Source organism: Lepidochelys kempii, chromosome 15, assembly GCF_965140265.1.
Source record: "Lepidochelys kempii isolate rLepKem1 chromosome 15, rLepKem1.hap2, whole genome shotgun sequence".
Lineage (NCBI taxonomy): Eukaryota > Metazoa > Chordata > Testudines > Cheloniidae > Lepidochelys > Lepidochelys kempii.
The window spans coordinates 26431938-26450814 of record NC_133270.1 but is presented as its reverse complement, the minus strand read 5'-3'; the positions used below and the strand labels follow the sequence as shown (position 1 = coordinate 26450814).

General features: G+C 42.2%; 1 protein-coding gene across 4 annotated transcripts in view; it reads left to right on the top strand.

Annotated features, from left to right (window-relative positions):
• The window catches only part of RHOF (ras homolog family member F, filopodia associated), a 48779-nt gene that overhangs the window by 15613 nt on the left and 14289 nt on the right, over window positions 1-18877 (top strand). For 3 of the 4 annotated variants that reach the window (XM_073313497.1, XM_073313500.1, XM_073313501.1), the window contains one exon: window positions 9039-9126. In XM_073313497.1, the coding sequence (XP_073169598.1) occupies window positions 9039-9126 (88 nt within the window). Of the gene's footprint in view, window positions 1-7406; window positions 7886-9038; window positions 9127-18877 lie in introns of those variants that run through there. The other variant, XM_073313499.1, reaches the window with a different exon arrangement.

The window sequence follows — 18877 nt, the reverse complement described above, 5'->3', positions numbered from 1 at the left end:
CTTGACCACTGAGTTCTCTTATTGACCCGTGGTAAAAAAATATCCTTGGCACTGGCATTACAAATTTCCTCACAGGGTCCTCCTAATCATTTGCTTCAACCTTAACATGATGTGCTTTCACTACCTCTAGGGGGCAGAGGAGTTCAATCTTTATGCCCCTTCAATTCCTGTCCTCTGCTGAAACTGTCAATTAGTGCTAATTGTAATGAGGACAAGCAATCACTGAATACTGCTCTAAGACCACCAAACTCATCTCTCATTAGGTACCCAAGATTATATAACTACTCTCAGTAGCTACCAGTCTGGGATAGATTTGAACTGGCAACCCATAGGTGAAAGGTTCTGTATCCCAATGCAAAGAACCAAATATCTTTTTAAAGCAAAAATCTACTCCTTATTGCCTTTTTATATTAATTATAACAGAATTTTTAAGTGCAATCCCAGCATCCCCTCCCCAATTAGAATGTCAATATACAAAATTTCTCTATCTTCTGCCATTGTTTTCATTTCACATTATCTACCTAAAAAAAAATATGCTGATTTTTCTTTCCAAGAAAAACAAAATAATTCAGGTGGATTGCTGTGTAGTAATATCTGCTTAACTGATTGACTTTTAAAATGAGAGGCAACATAGTCCAGTGACCAGGACACCTAGGTTCTGTTTCTTCCATTTACATGCTGTGAGAGGCCCACTCTCTCTCTGCCTCTATTTCTTCTTACACCCTTTGTCTGTCTTGTCAGATTAGCCTGTAAGCTCTTTGGGGGCGAGACTATCTCTTAGGATGTGTGTGTACCTAAGAGAATGGGGGCCTGATCTCCCTTGGAATTTCTAGAAACTACTGAAATACAAATAAATAATTAAGAGTAGCATAAGTGCAGACACAAAAACAGTTGCAGCAGGTACAGCTGCTGCCTGGTGGGGAAGATGAGGAGATGAGACCCATCTGGAGCTACTTCTCGGGTTCCAGCTCAACCTGGACCCAAAGCAAAAAGAGTTGCAACTGGGAGCTTTGGAACATGTAGACACTGATGATGTCATCACACTCTCTCTTCTCTGTTTTTACTCTGGACAGTCTCTCCCCTGTGCTGATTGGCTGTATGCTCCAACTTCCCCTGCCTCCTTCCTCAGTGTTCTTTCTATTTGCTTTGCTCCATCTCCCCTCCACTACCTCTAATGTCTCCTCTTCCTTCCTTTGGGTTTTTGTTTAGCTAGTTCCTCCTAGTAAAACCCCACCCAGAAACCACCAACCAGCCAACACTTTGGAACTAACATGTTATTTGAAAACCATCACATTTCTTCTTCTGCCTGTATGTTATATTCCTTTTGTCTATTTAAGATTGTAAGCTCTTCAAGGCAGAGACTGTCTCATACTCTGTATGTACATTCCCTACTTCAATGGGATCTCTAGCCACTATAGTAATACAAATAATAATATGTAAGCAGAGTTAGGATGAGCTCTACCCTGACATTTGGTGGCGAGTCATGGTGGGTTGTGGAAAGAACTTCAGGGGCTGATCTCATCTGCATAGTCACACCCACCCTGCCTAGATGCTCACTTTGGCTGGTGTAGGAGCCCCAGTTTCTCTGTTATTGGGGCAGGAATAAACTGTTATTATCCTGATTATGTGAATCAAGGACAGTGGAACTGTACTTGGCCTTTTGTTATGATGGAGGGACTCGCCATCAACTAAGCAGCACTCGCTGGTCATGGGTTCCAAAACCCAGTGAAAGGAGAGAGGCTGGGAACAGGTATTAATACTTGGTGGTATGGGCTCCCTGGTGAGGGCCTTACATGCTAATTACACTTCCTCCTCTCTCCACTGTGGAATATCAGAGCTAATTTTGATTCCGTTAGGAGTCTAGTTCCAGGTTGCTGAGCTGAATTCACTTTGGGCTAATGGTGTACCAGCACTGAGGCTCCCCTACTACAAGCTGAAATCACAAAAGAGCTAAACTCACTAAGAGCTTAAATCACTGAGTTGTGTTAAGTAGTGCGGGAGCCTGAAGATATATTGTGGAGCAGAGCAGTTTGTGGGACGGCTAGCAGAGCGGAGCCCCATGGAGAGGTGGGACAATCAGCTTTGGACCATATAAGGTGCCCCTTAGCCTCTTCCCCCACATCTCCACCCAGGTTGGGAGATAAAACTCTGCAGATAAACTTTTGAACTCTGGGGCTGCCCTGACCAGGGACAGAGATTTTTGGGTTGTTGGACTTTTGGGACTTTGGGTAATTTTGGGTTGATGGACTCAAGAACCAAAGGGAAAGGACACACCCCAATTTGCTTGGGGTGGGTTTTTTGCTCATGGGTTGTGTTATGAATCCTGTTGGTGGTGTTTCCCCAACATAATGCCACATTGTTTCTCTCTGTTATTAAAAGGCTTTTTGCTACACTCAGACTCTGTGCTTGCCAGAGGGGAAGTATTGCCTCTTGGAGGTGCCCAGCGGGGATGGTATATATTTGTCCCAGGTCACTGGGGGGCTCGAGCCGGTTTTGCATTGTGTTATTGGAATGGAACCCCTAGATACTGAACCCAGCCCTTGTTGCTGCCAACTCTGATGGGCAGAAGGGTTAAAATATAATTGGAATATTTTGAAAAAAGAAATAAGGTCCTGAGTTTTCAAAGACTTATGTACATGTTTCACTTTAAGCATCTGAGTCATTCTATTGACTTCAATTGGACTACTTGTTCTTATCTTTAAGAATATGCATAAGTCTTTTGGGGCCTAAAATTATATGTGCTCACCAAAGAAAAACTATTCGATATATTCAATAATAAAAGTTTTAAAGGTTTATTCTAGAAATAAAACTTAAGTGTTTATTGTCTTCTCGCTTTGATTAAAGTATAAACTGATGACTGTACAGCAGATGGCATTTGTTGACTGTTATATCTTACCATAAATTATATAAAAGACAAGCACGCTACCTTGCTTGTTAGTTAAAGAGACAGACTTTCCCTTAGAAATCATATTGTAAGTCATACTTATTAATTAATGTACATCTACAGAGGTACAGCTTTAAATGGCTGGGAACTTTAAGCATTAACATAGCTTTCAAAGTTCCTACAAATAGAAAAGCAGTATTTCTTAAAGGGAATGCTTTGTGTGTTAATATATTTACTGTTCCAAAAACACCCATCTAAGTTCTTTTATAGAGTACCCACCAACATGCTATCTGAAATCTTAATATAAGTTTTTAAAATGTTTACATACTAGCAGCTAACCAATGAATTAGAAGGGAAGTGTGGTAAATGGAGATGGGGGAGAAGTAAGGAATTCTTCAGAGGGAGAACACTGGACAAATAAGGATCAAAACTAAGTCATATGTCAAGATTCTTGTTGATAGGTTCCAGCATGGTTTCCCTGGAAGTGTGGACAATGTTTTTTTTCTTTTTCTCCTGATAACCAAATCACATTAGACAGTTCCCCTCCACTAAGTAGACTATGGCATAATTTTATGACACCGTTACCAGGCCAAAAATCTTTGTCCACCTTGGTTAAAGAACCCCTCTTCTAATATTAATTTTTAAATATGGCTATATCTAGCATTTTGCCTGCAGTGTAAACAGGACCCCAATTTAATGTACAGTCTGTTTCATTTGTATTTTGTGGCAAACATAAACCTCAAGTATCAATTAATAAAGTGGTGAGCAGTGCACATTTAATTTGATAACTGATATTGGTGGTAACAAAAATGCAATATAGACAAAACATTCACATACCACTATCAGCAGATTCTTGATTTTGCCAGAGTCACTGCAAGTCTTTATATTCTTAGTGCTTCACAGTCTGTAGTGGGTATGAGTTAAGCTGTAATGTACTGGTGCTAGACTTGTTATATCTGTAATAAATAAATAAATGGGATGAACACTTTCTGGTTTAAAAAATCATATTTGCAATGTGTTAATAAAGGGCCAGGACCTGCTTCCACTGAAGCTAATGGCAAAACTTCCACTTAGAATCAGACTCATAATACAGGTGTGTGCATTTATCACAACTAGGAAAAATACTTAGTATTTGTATACTACTTTATATGTGCAAAACATTGTACAAACATTAATTTAAAATAATGAAGGTAACCAAAATATTGAACTATTCCATTTTTCAAATGTCAGGTTGACTATCTATTACTTTAAAATACTATATCTATCTATATGATGTTTAGAATAGACTAAATTGCTCTCTTGTATTAATTTGAGTCCTGAATCTAAAATGCTTCCCCTAACACAAAGTATAAAGAGGAAGTTTAGACATATTTTTTGTAAACAATCAAATCCTACCTTGAATTAGTTATTGAATTAAAACTCTACGAATTACAGTAATTCGTTCAAGGGACATGAAGAAACATACTTATGGGTTATAACATATCTATTGATTTTGAGATGGGTATAAGGGCCTGATCCAGCAGAGTGCTGAGCCATTCCTAGGCAGTGCTAAATGCCCTCAACTGAAGTCCTTACAAGTTGAGTCATCTTGCAGGATCAGACCTTAAAAGTATGTTTAAGTCTGAAATGTTCATAAGGTTTTATATTATCTTTTGACAGATGTATATACTCTAAATGCTCATGTTACATTTTCTCCAAAATAAAACGTTAACATCAAATAAGAGTGAACTCGGATGCCTATTGTCTTTAAAATTTGATTTTACAGCTCCTACCTGGGTACTTATATGCCCCCCCCACACACTGTAATATCACCTCCTTTTTCTATTCAGTTCTCTGTATATAAACCAGTGTCTTCCTTGAAACATCACTGACTCCAAGGGCATGAGACAATTCACTGATAGTGAAAGTGGTTTTTGCATGCAGTCTCGAAGGCCATCTAGTGACACAACTATGCAGGAAGAAATGTCATACCCCATGTGAACTGCAATTTTAAAAAACCCAAGTAAAATTGGGGAATGATAAATTCAACAGTTCCATTGGTGGATGGTTACCCCTTACACAAGTAATATTTCAGAAAGTTTTAGGGGTGAGCCAATTTTCCCAAGGAATTTAAATTTGGATACTAAATGGGAGAAGAGTTGAGACACTCTTCACTGAAGAGGGAGCAAGTGGTTCATCTGTGCTAGGTATAGGACTTAGTCCCTACAGAGAATGGGGTGCAATTTTGATCTCAATTACCACATTGTAAATGCAGTGTAACTCCAGTGAAATGCAAGATCAGAGCCACATTTGTCATCTTACCCCTTTGGTTCTTACCTTTAAACAGATGTATGTGCATAAACATTTAGAGGGTTTGGTCTATGTAACTGAAATAAACACAATATTAGAGCTGAATTTGATGACAGTAAGGTTAATATTGTACCAATAACACAATATTGTCTGAACACAGTTGACATTTCCTAATTTAAGACTAGGACACCTAAGTACCATGGTGATAGATGCATTAGAAATTAATTAAGTGAGCCACATGAATTTCTCGTGAAATACTGAAGTAATCTGGAGTTTCACTGAAGATTAACTTGACTCAGTACATTACCTTCATTGTCCTAACAGCTATTCTTTTCACCTGTGATACTGCGTCACTCGCACCCTGAAGAGGAGTACCTGGTGTGTCAGATATAAACATTTTTGGCTGCTTTTATTTCTGGAGAGAGTAAAAACCATGTTGCTCCTCCAACAAGTGTTTCCTGCAGCTGCCAGAGACTTTAAACAAATAAAATACATGTTTAAAGCCCAAGGAAATGCTCTTGAGAAAAGATGAGGATGCCAGAATAGTTACGGGGAGGGCAGGGCTTAGGAACAGTGCAGTAAAGCTCCTGTAAAGGGATGGATATCTGACGGGGGGCTTTTCAATTCCCCAGGGGCTTCTGGGTGTAAGAAGTACCTATGTACAAGGCTGTCTTGCGCTGGAAGTACCTGTATAAATGGGCAAAAAGAAAAGGAGTACTTGTGGCACCTTAGAGACTAACAAATTTATTTGAGCACAAGCATCCGATGAAGTGAGCTGTAGCTCACGAAAGCTTATGCTCAAATAAATTTGTTAGTTTCTAAGGTGCCACAAGTCCTCCTTTTCTTTTTGTGGATACAGACTTACACCTGCTACTCTGAAACCTGTATAAATGGAGTTGATCTCATGGCAATGTGAGGGGTCTGCATGAAGGTTTCCAGATAGAAGTCCATACGGGGGGTGGGGGTGTGACTTAATGCACCTTTCGGTGTGTGTAAGAGGTCTCAGTGCCCATGGGACCACTCCTGTGTGTATAGGAGAGTGGTGTCTCAGTTCCCTAGGGCCCCTGGATGTGTGTGTGTGTGTGGGGTGTCTCAGTTCCCTAGGGCCCCTGTGTGTGGGGGTGTGTGTGTGTCTCAGTTTCCTACGCCCCCTGCGTGTGTGTGTGGGGGGGGGTGTCTCGGTTTCCTAGGGCCCCTGGGTGTGTAGAGGGGTCTCAGTGCCCAGGAGCCCCTGTGTGTATAGGGGCGTGGTGTCTCAGTTCCCTAGGGCCCCTGGATGTGTGTATGTGTGTGTGGGGGGGTGTCTCAGTTCCCTAGGGCCCCTGGATGTGTGTGGGGGGGTCTGAGTTCCCTAGGGCTCCTGGATGTGTGTGTGGGGGGGTGTCTCAGTTCCCTAGGGCCCCTGGATGTGTGTGGGGGGGTCTGAGTTCCCTAGGGCCCCTGGATGTGTGTGTGTGGGGGTGTCTCAGTTCCCTAGGGCCCCTGGATGTGTGTGTGTGGGGGGGTGTCTCAGTTCCCTAGGGCCCCTGGATGTGTGTGTGTGGGGGGGTGTCTCAGTTCCCTAGGGCCCCTGGATGTGTGTGTGTGGGGGGTCTCTCAGTTTCCTAGGGCCCCTGGATGTGTGTGTGGGGGGGTGTCTCAGTTCCCTAGGGCCCCTGGATGTGTGTGTGGGGGGGGTCTCTCAGTTTCCTAGGGCCCTGGATGTGTGTGTGGGGGGGGTCTCTCAGTTCCCTAGGGCCCCTGGATGTGTGGGGGGGGTCTGAGTTCCCTAGGGCCCCTGGATGTGTGTGTGGGGGGGTGTCTCAGTTCCCTAGGGCCCCTGGATGTGTGTGTGGGGGGGTCTGAGTTCCCTAGGGCCCCTGGATGTGTGTGTGGGGGTGTGTGTCTCAGTTTCCTAGGGCCCTGGATGTGTGTGTGTGTGGGGGGTCTCTCAGTTCCCTAGGGCCCCTGGATGTGTGTGTGGGGGTGTGTGTCTCAGTTTCCTAGGGCCCTGGATGTGTGTGTGTGGGGGCGTGTCTCAGTTCCCTAGGGCCCCTGGATGTGTGTGGGGGGGTCTGAGTTCCCTAGGGCCCCTGGATGTGTGTGTGGGGGGGCGTGTCTCAGTTCCCTAGGGCCCCTGGATGTGTGTGGGAGGGGTCTCGGTGCCCACGGGGCCCCTGGGTGGGTGTGGGTGTGAGGGGGGGGTCTCGGTGTCTGCCCTGAAGGCTCCGGTAGCGAAGTCCGCCGATGGGGCGTGTGAGGCGCAGCGGGAGCCGGGCCGACGGGCAATGGCGCCACCCCGGGGCGGGGTCCCCGTCTGCGTGTGCGGGACACCACCAGGGAGCGGAGCCGGGGCGGCTGGTGCCGGCGGCTCGAGCCGAGCGCGTTCCCCTCAGCCAATCCCCGGCGCAGCCGGAGCTGGGCTGCTCGGCCCCTTCCCCGCCCACCTCCGCCCGGAGCCGCGACCCCCGGCCGCAGAGGGAGCCGAGCTGACAGGGATGCCGCGTGCTCCCGCGGGGCTGCCGCTGCTCTAGAGGCGGGTCCACCCCCACCCCGCCGCACATGGCGGTGCCGAACGGGTCCGTCCCCGGCGGGGGGCCCGGGGCCCCCAAGGCGAGCGAGAGCCCGCCCGCCCCCTCCGGGAAGAAGGAGCTGAAGATCGTGATCGTGGGGGATGGAGGCTGCGGGAAAACGTCTCTGCTCATGGTGTACGCGAAGGGCGCCTTCCCGGAGGTGCGTGCCGGGGCCTGACCCCCCCACATCCTGCCCCAGCCTGTCAGCCCCTCGCGGGAACAGCCCTCCCGCCCCAGCAGGGGGCAGCCCGCCGGCATCTCCAGGAGCCCCCCCCCGCTGCACCCCGCGACAAGGGGGGCTCTGCCCGCCTCCCCCCCCCCGGGATTGCCCCAAAGGGGACGCGACTAGCCCTCCCCTGAGCAGCCGGGCCCCCCCAGGGGCTCATTTGCTGAGCTCTTGCCCGGAGCCCAGAGAGTTGGGGGGAAATTCACGTCCTCAGAGAAGTTTCCCGCTGGCCAGAGCGACAGCAGGCGCCGGGGCACGCTGGGCTCCGCGCTGGGCAAGGCAGAGAGGTGCCTGCTGCTGTCACTCACACCAGGCTGGGAGGGTTTGGGTTGGGGTGAAGGGGGTTTCCAGGAAGGGGGGTGGGGGCTTTCTGGAGGCTGTTAAACTCATCGCTAAACCAAGTCGCGGCAGGATGTGCAGGCGACGGGTTTGTACCTGCCCTGAGAGAAGTAGCTGCCAGGCGGTGGCTGAGCTCGTCTTAGTAAATTTGAGAGTTGGGGTTTAGACACTTCTCTTGCAGTCACTTTTGTGCCTTCAGTTTTTTTAAAGTTCAAGAATGATTTTTCCTCCAAGCATTTGTAACCAGCCTTATTTTCAGAGAAGTCTCTGTATTGAAACCTGTAATGTGAAGATTTGGTTGGGGCTTTCTGGTAACACAAAAGGGTGAGGAGGGAGAATACCAGAGATCTGGCTCAGAAAACAGAGCTGTACCTAGAATATTGGTGGCAAGGTTCAAATAAAGCTTGAAACCTGTAACAGCCGAATCATTCCTTTCTCTTTGTATAATGGTATTTCAGAGAATTAAAACTTGTTAGAGTATATATGGGAACATAACCTCCAGGAGATGTCAGTGCTGTTTCTAATCCCTTTGCTCTTTGCCATGTGAAAGTGGACAAGTCATTTTAACCTGTCTGCTTCACCTTCCCCATCAGTAAAATGGGGATAATATTTGTCTACCAGAGTTCCTGTAAGGCTTAATTCATTCATGCTTATAAAGTGCTTTGAGATCCCTGGAGGGAAGGGATTACTGAACTGCAAAATAGTATTATTATCATTTAACTAGAATTGTATTTCCTTTTTTTGACAGAAATATGCACCTTCTGTATTTGAGAAGTATACCACCAGTATTACCGTTGGCAATAAAGAAGTAATTCTGAATTTGTATGACACTGCAGGTAAATCACTTTAAACAAAATCTTGCTTATTTGAAAAACAAGTAAGTAAACCAGCACAGCCAATTTTCCTGCAGCATCTGGTAATGGATTACAGAGGAAGACTAGCCTTAGGCAAGTAGAAAGCCAGCTGAAAGTTTTTTGTGGTATTAATAGCAATACAGCAGATCAAGTTTTGTACGACAGAAATGATTTAGTTGATTATGCTTTTTTATTTGATATATCAACTATTCTTTAATATTTCAGACATTTAAAGGGATGTTATTTATGTGACTCCTTTTACCAGCAAAATACTAAAGATTCACCAAACTAGATTGTTCTTGCGCTCTTTTGGATATACAGCAGGCTGATCTTGGAAAGATTGTAAAACCAAGCATATTTTCTTTTTGTTTTCTGTTAACGTATTTTTATAGGTTGTGTTAGAGTTAAAACTAAAAGAGGTCAAAACACACAGAACCCTTAAAGAATAAAACAACTTCTATTATCAATTTAGTCATGCCTATGTGACTGCCAGTGAGAAGAAGTCCTAGTCCTAATGAATTTACAGTTTTAGTCATGGGTTTGTTCTTAATAGTGAAGACTATTAAGAAAGTCACCAAATAGCATGCATATCTTGAAGGTATTAAAAATCAAGTGCCCAGAAGCAAAATGTAATGTAATCAACCAGGAAAATACTTTAATCTCCCACCATGTGTGATCAAAACAGTAAAAGGGATTTTTAAAAAGCCTGTTAGTGTTCAAAATAGAAAGCCCACAATGCTAAATGTATGTTAGAACATTGACAGTTTTTATGGTTTCTTCCCAGGGATGAATGGAATGTTTTGTGTTCAACTTTGTTCATTATAGTTTTTATAGCAGTGACTCTCAATTGTCCAACTGTGTTCCAAAAAAGAACCCTAAAATTAAGATACACTGTGTCAAATTCTGCTCTGTTACACCAGTTTGAACCAGGAGCAATTCTCTTTGGTAAATAATGAAGAGGACAGGTCACTGATTTAGAGTGATCTGGATTGCTTGGTAAACTGGGCGCAAGCAAACAATATCTGTTTTAATATAGCTAAATGTAAACGTCTACATCTAGGAACAAAGAATGCAGGCCACACTTACATGATAGGAGACTCTATCCTGGGAAGCAGTGACTCTGAAAAAGATTTTGGTGTCATGGGAAATAATCTAGTGACCACAAGCTTCCAGTGTGTCCAAAATATGTCCAGTGCGTCCAAAATATGACCCTGTGGCCAAAAGAGCTAATGCAGTTCTGGTGTGCATAAATAGGTGAATCTCAAGTAGTACTAGAGAGGTTATTTTACCTCTGTATTTGGTGCTGGTGCATCCGCTGCTGGAATACTGTGTCCTGTTCTGGTGTCCACAATTCAAGAAGGATGTTGATAAATTGGAGAGGGTTAAGAGAAGAGCCACGAAAATGATTAAAAGATTAGAAAACATGCCTTATAGTGATAGTCTCAAGGAGCTCAATCTATTTAGTTTAACAAAGAGAGGGTTAAGGGGTGACCTGGTTATGGTCTATAAGTATCTATGTGGGCAACAAATACTTAATAATGGGCTCTTTAATCTAGCAAAGAACTGTATAACATGATACTGGCTGGAAATTGAATCTAGACAAATTCAGAGTGGAAAGAAGGCATACATTTTTAAAGGTGAGAGTAATTAACCACTGGAACAATTTACCAAGGGTTGTAGTAGGTTCACCACCGCTGACAATTTTTAAATCAGGATTGGATGTTTTTCTAAAAGGTATGCTTTAGGAATAATTCTGGGGATGTTCTATGGCCTTTATTATACTTGAAGTTAGCCTGTGTGATCCAGTGTCCCTTCTAGTTGTGGAATCTATAAATCTATGATGGCAGTGCCGTTACTCCAAATTTACATCCGTTTAACTTAGAGCTGAATTTGGCCGATTAATCCATTTTTAAATTTTTATATAAAAAAAATATAGTTGGCCTTTTAAATCCATTGTAGGACATCAGAGTAATCATCTTTCAGCACTATTTTTTATATTAAGTGATCTTTGTGGTGAACCTTTTGTCCAGTACAGTAGACTCTTGATTACCCAAAATTTCCTATAAATTGCCAATATGTCTCCCTATTTTTTTTTAAACACTTGCTCTTGAATCAATGATACAGATAATCTGGATCCTACCATAAATTATTTGGGGGGGGGGTTAAGTTCAGGAAAGAATGGTGTGAAATCTACGATGCATAACCAATAGCTGGAACTTGTTAATGTAGAATTTTGGGTTGCAAATACTGTGTCGCTTATTTTTTGTAAACTTGCTGGGTCATATTGACTGGCCTCTGTCAGTGCAGGGTTTTATCTATTAGACAGTTTTCTAGTGCTTTGTCAAGTCTAATTCTAAATGACTCAGTGATGTGCTTCCCACCACTTGTCTTGTGAGACCATTCCAGTTTCTTATGGACTATGTGGCGATGCCCACAATACACTGTGGTTAAAACTATGATTGAAACTGTGCTAGCAACAATCATAGGTCCCAATCCTCTACTGGGATCTGCTTGTGTGGATCCTTATCCCGATATGGAGTCCCATTAAAGTCAATGGGACCTTGTTAGGTGGTTTGAGTCCACACTAGCAGATCTCAGTGTTGGACTGGGTTCATGCTGTAAAGAATAGGTCCTCTTAAACTCATCTTTTTCTGAAGTTGGTAGTTTACTCAGAGTAAAAGTTTATAATATGAGTACGTCTTCTAAGGTCCAAACCTGCTCCAATGGGCTAAACTCCCATTGACGACTTTGGTTGCAGGATTAGGGCCAAAAATTGTGTGTTCTTTCTTGTAAATCTTAATGGTGCAGTACTAGAAGTGGGCTTAAGAGAGCATTTAACTGGAACAGAATACTATCAGAGGATGGGGTTTGTCCTTCTGCTACATAAATGCTGAGGTATTCATTTTCAGGACACGAGATGTTGTTACAGGATCAATGTTCCATTACAATGACTTTATTTTTATCATGCGACTTAGGTATATTAAATCACTTTGTCAGATGCATGTTGATGCACTAATGTGGCAGTTATGTATGGTAGCATTATTGAATTACTGCATTCCCATTGGTCTAGAGAAAAGCCCTAGTGTGTGCTATAGCCTAATAGAGACCAGTTTTGTCATAAAAGTAACTGTCTTGAAAGCACATTATATTGGCTGCAGTTTATTAATAAATTTCTGATTAACTGAAATATTGGGGTTTTGTTTTTAATTTTTTTTTAAAGAGTAAGTCATGCTGCCATCTGACTAGGTGACTCTGTTCCCATTAACATAATGGCCTACATTTCCAAAAGTGTCTAATGATTTTTGATGCCTCAATTTTTCAGTACCCATCATGAGACACAGTATTGCACCTAAGAAAAGGAGTACTTGTGGCACCTTAGAGACTAACCAATTTATTTGAGCATGAGCTTTCGTGAGCTACAGCTCACTTCATCGGATCCGATGAAGTGAGCTGTAGCTCATGAAAGCTCATGCTCAAATAAATTGGTTAGTCTCTAAGGTGCCACAAGTACTCCTTTTCTTTTTGCGAATACAGACTAACACGGCTGTTACTCTGAAACCTGTCATTATTGCACCTATCATTATAGGGTCCTGGTCTATGACTGGGGCCCCTAGGCACTACCAAACTACACATAGTACTACTACTATTAATAATTAATAATAAATAAAGTCCCACATGACATTATCATGAGCAAACTAGGGAAATGTGGTCTAGATGAATTTACTGTAAGGTGGGTGCAAATCTGGTTGAAAGACCCTATTCAAAGACTAGTTATCAATGATTCATCATCATATTGGGGGGGCATATCTAGTGGAATCCTGCAGGAGTCTGTCTTGGGTCCAGTACTATTCAATATTTTCATTATTGACTTCGATAATGGAGTGGAGACCATGCTTATAAAATTTGCAGATGACATAAGCTGGGAGGTGTTGATAGCAGTCTGGAGGACAGCATTGGAATTCAAAATGACCTTGACAAAATGGAGAATAGGTCTGAAATCATCAAGCTGAAATTCAATAAAGACAAGTGCAAAGCATGACACTTTGGAAGAAAAAAATCACATGCACAACTATAAAATGGGGAATAACTAGCTAGGCAGTAATACTGCTGAAAAGATTTGGGGGTCATAGTGGATCACAAACTGAATGAGTCAACAATGTGATGCAGTTGCAAAAAGGGCTAATATTGTTGTGGGGCGTAATAACAGGAGTATTATAAGGTAATAGTCCCGACTACTCAGCGTTGGTGAGGCCTCAGCTGGAGTACTGTGTCCAGTTCTGGGTGCCATACTTTAGAAAAGATGTGGACAAATTGGAGAGAGTCCAGAGGGGAGCAACAAAAACAATAAAAGTTTTAGAAAAGCTGACCTATGAGGAAAGGTTAAAAAAAACTGGGGATATTTAGTCCTGAGAAAAGAAGGCTGAGGGGGGACCTGATAGCAGTCTTCAAATATGCTAAGGACTGTTAAAAGAGGATAGTGATCAATTGTTCTCCATATCCAGAATGATATTAGCTCAAGAAGTAATCAGCTGAACCTGTAACAAGGGAGATTTAAGTTGGATACAGTTAGAAAGTTTTTCCTAATAAGGATAGTTAGGCACTGGAACAGGCTTACAAGGGAGGTTATGGAATCCTCCTCACTGGAGGTTTTTAAGAACAGGTTGGACAAACACCTGTTAGGGATGGTCTAGGTATTCTAGGTCCAGTCTCAGCACCAGGGAATGGACAAGATGACCTCTCAAGGTCCCTCTCAGCCCTACATTTTTATGATTCAGGGGCCTAATTTTCAAAGGGAAGATGCTCTGTCTGTATATCTTCAGCATGTTAAGGTATGTCGAGTGGGGCATCCAAAATCACTGGTCACTTTTGCAGATTTAGTCCAATATATTTTATAATGTCCAGAGCCAATGAAGTTATTCAGTTGTTTCAGATGCTGTGACCGAGGAACCTCTTAGTGCCAACTTTCAAGGGACACACAGGGGCATGAATAGGAACTACAGGAATCTCCTGGGTCTGGTATATACATTCTGGTTCACCAAAGAGTGTCATGTGAAGTCTCAGAAAAAAGCCGGTATTACAGTGGTCATCAGTATCATTGCAAAACACACATATGAATGTTGTGTAAGAAGTTACGTATGTACGCTGAAAAATATGTTCTTAAGAGCTGTGCATAGGGACTGGTCACCAGCAGTGGTGAAAAACAGGTTTTCTGTCAGACAAGATATGTTTATCAAGGTGTCTGTTTTCATGTAAATTATGTGTTGTATCATTCCTAAGGGGCTCCTCTCACTGGTCTGAACCAAATGCTAATGAAGGATTGTGAAAACTTCAAAGGGAGAAAAATAACCAGAGGAAGTAAGGAGTGGGGATGGGGGATGACCCTATTTTGATGTGCACATGAATGGTTAGCTCTAGTATATTTCAGGGACAAACAAGACATCCTGGCATCCTTTGCCTAGGAAGGACAATGAGTTTGCTTGGTGAAAGAGGGGTCACCAGGCTTGGTTGAAAAAACTGGAGAGAACTTTGGGCTAGATAAGCTTCTTTAGACAAGTGGTAAACTTGTTAGTTAAGTTTAGTCTCTAGAAAGTGTGTGTGTGTATATATATAAACTGTTTCCATTATTCTTACTCACTATCACTTGAACTCTGTTCTTTGGTAATAAGCTTATTCTTGTTTTCTCTATAAATGTATCCAAGTGCTGTGGTGTTAAGCAAAATGATCCTGAGCTGAATCTTACAAGCTGGTGTGTACTGTTTCTTTGGGAACAGCAGGCTTGGTAATTCTGTGAGTATTCAGTGGGAAAAGGGCTGAACTCTACAGGGAACATTTGGAGATTTCAAGGGGTGGTGTGTGCCTATCACAATCCTATAGAGAGAGAGCAAGGCCAACGGAAGCCTGGAAGGCAGTGCTCTCATGTTGCCAGAGCCTGGTGATTTCAAGGAGCTGATCCACAGCACTTCCTCACACCTAGGGAAGGTGGTAGTGAAGTGCCTGGGTGTCCTGGGGAGCATCACAGATGCTTTAGTCAATAGCCGCAGTTAAATTATTTTAGCTACTTATATGGCCATTGTTACAATAGTGTCTGAAGGAAGAAAAGGAGTACTTGTGGCACCTTAGAGACTAACCAATTTATTAGAGCATAAGCTTTCGTGAGCTACAGCTCACTTCCTCAGATGCATATCGTGGAAACTGCAGTTTCCATGATATGCATCTGAGGAAGTCAGCTGTAGCTCACGAAAGCTTATGCTTTAATAAATTGGTTAGTCTCTAAGGTGCCACAAGTACTCCTTTTCTTTTTGCAAATACAGACTAACACGGCTGTTACTCTGAATAGTGTCTGAGTTTCTCACAATTTTTAATGCATTTTTCCTCACAACACCCCTGTGAGGCAGGGAAGTACTTTTAGTTCCTCATCTGTAAAGTGGAGATAAGACACAGAGAGACTAAGGCGTTGATCCTGAAAGATATTTAGGCTCCTAACTTTCATAAATCAATAGAATTGAGGAGCCTAAGTACCTTTGTGGATCTAGGCCAAGTGACTTGCCCAAGGTCACATAGGAATTTGACCTAACCATTGGATCATGCTTTCTCTCTGATTGCCTCAAAGCCAGCTGGAAAGCCCTTCCAATTACTGACTGAAACTGTTCAATCACCAGATTTGACTAGCAGTAGATTGAATTAATGCCACTTGAGGTTTACATACTCAAATTTATTCATTTTTGGTTTTTTTCCGTACTTAGCTCATATAGCTGTATCATAAAGAATATCAGTGATAATTAAATTATTCTTCCGATGTCAAACCTGGGGTTGTTCAGAAAATGAGTCCATGAGAAAATGGAAGTGCTGATATATAAAAGGCATGAAGAGTGAATTTTATTAATATTTAAAACATTTGAGGCAAATTTTCGATTTCGTAACTATTTTATGTTCTGTACTAATGGAAAAATCTCTGAAAATGTACTATTACTATATTTTACATTTTTATTGCAATAGAATATAGAGGTCCAAATGAGTTAAAGGCCTCATTGTGTATATAGTTAACATTTTTGTCACCAGGGAAGCAGTTGAAACTTAAAGCTGTGGTTGTCAACTAGTGGATGTTGTCTCATTGCAAAAGCATAGTAAGTGTTATAAAATTAGTATGACTTATCTGAAGGAAAAAGAACATTCTGTTTAAAATGTGATTCCTGTAAAATAAACTTACTAAGGTCATGGAAAATCTTGACCGAAAAGAATCAGATAGTTACAAGTATATGGCATTTATAAGTCCAAGATCCCCTAGATTCTTCTGTTGACAAGAAAATAGCAAAGTCTGAAACCTTAATATTGCAAACTGTAATAGGCTTGTAGTATGAGTTTCTGACCAACTCAGTGAAAAGGAAGATAAACTGAGCAGTTGAAGTAATAATTTTAAACATGTTGGAGCTGTTTCATCCCCCAGTAATCTATTTAAACACAAAACAATTGAAATTGCTTCCTGTGAAACAAAACGTTGAGTCTCTAAGGAAGTTATTACATAAATATTGAGGTAGTTTTGGGCATTTCTCTTTCACTCCTCATGTATAAACAACAGGAAATCTCTGGGGTGAAGGGCTTCAACCAACTGGCGCACCTGACAACAGTGTCAGAGGGGAAACTTCAGCATGGGATACAGAATCAAATCTCTGTTCTTCCAGAAAGTGCTGTTGGGTCTTCAGTATCCACACAGTTCAAACAGGACTTCAGAGTTGTTTAAGGTCTTGTCCAAGACACCCTCACATATTAAAATTTATATAACTCAATGTATTACCTCAGTAGAACGAAGGAATGAGTTGGCTCTGCCATGTGTTAAGCCTGTAGTTTCAAGGACTCTATTTCAAACCTGATGTCTAGGTCTCTAAGACATTCCCTCCCACTTTGTGAGGACATGAACAAGGAGACTAGAGAAATATTAAAAATAAAAATGGAGGAGAATTTTCATATTTTTCACAGGTTTAATTCAAGTTAGGGGGAAAAGTTTCATTATATATGATCAGTTTAGCAACAACTGGAAATCATGAACTGGAATAAAAGTGGATAGAATAAGAATTTTTCACAGTAGATCTCTTGTGTTATTGTGTGCTACTTTCTCTATAATCTTCCTTATCAGAAGCATCTCTTGCTGTAGCAGGAAGTTGGTGGTCTGTGTGCTGCAACGCACAAAGAGTTTGCAATATATTGTTTTACCTGCAAACACATGTTGCATCTGCTTATTTGATTAAAATACCTCACTGTAAAGTGAGGTAAAGGAATTGAGAGTTAACTCCATTCACTTAGCATGTAAAGAATTACAATTCACTGGTGGTGATGCTTTGTGTTGTAATTCAGGAGATGTGGGTTTAATTTCTGATGCTGGTCTCTCCCTCCACTGCCATCTCAGGAGGATAGGTAATAGAGTGTATTCCACTCCAGAGGGACTCATGGGAGGGGAGGTAATGCCTTTTGTCACACAGACTACTCACTGTGGCTGAGTAAAAAGTGACATTGACAATCTCTAGCTGGAGTCCTTCTGGTCCTACATCACCACAAAGATGGTTGCCACTAAGATCCAAAACCTTCTGTTGAGGAGTTTAGAAAAGTGTGTGTGAGAGAATCACTTTCAGGATTCCAAAGGGGACAGAGAGGAAGGGGGCCTGTGACCCAAGAACCCCTTAATGGTAACTGGCAATGGGGTTACAAGAATATCTTGATTCTGGCATATACATTCTAGTTCATCAGAGAATGTAATGTGAGATCTTAAATGAAAAGCAGGGTTACACTGGTCATCAATATCATTGTGAAATATATGTACAGATGCTATGTAAGGAGTTATGTATATATACTGAAAATATGTTTGAAAATATGTTTTAAAAGTTAAAAGGCAGAACTGAAAACAGAGCTTCCTCCAGACAGGAGGTAAGAAATGTGTCTGTCTCTGTCAGGATGTCAATTAAGCATGGTAAACTAACACAATGGATGCCCATTTACATACGAAGTCAGAAGTTAGCAAGGCGATCTGAAGTCAACAGGGAAGCAGCACACAGGAAAAATAAGTCTTAGGTGGTTATCGTGGCTGTGTACAAAGCCAATGAACTTTGGGGGCATATTTATGAGGCAAAAAAGACACCCCATTATCCTACACCTAGGAAGTAAATGGGCAGTCCATTTACATTCATGAACGTGGGATCTCAGTCAACCGTGGTTGAAGATGCCATAAAATATTTTGGGAGTGAGAAACTTAACTGTCAGATGAATGTCCTTTCTAATGAAGTTTAGTGTCTAGAAAGCATGTTATGATTTTGTTTTATATGTAACCATTTGTTTCCGATATCCTTACTCACTATCTCCTGAATCTTTAGTCTTTAATGATAAAAACTTTTTGTTTTGTTTTTCACTCTCAGTATATCTAAATGGTGTTATCCTGAGCTGGATCATACAAGATGGTGTGTATATTGTTCCTTTGGAACAGTGGACTTGGTAGTTCTGTGAGTAACGGGTGCCAGGGGCTGGATATCACCGGGGAATGCTTCAAAGGGACATAGGGTCTGGGGTGCGCATATTGTTAACCTGCAAAACAAAGTAAGGGGTGGGACTGCACAGAGGAGATTGAGTGGCTCACAGGCTGGTGGAGGTAGGAAGCTAACACCCAGCCAAGCACAAGTAAGACTCCCTCATGCTGGAGCCAGGGATAACAAGGTGACCCATAGTTCTGGGTACCCTGAAAACCACCACA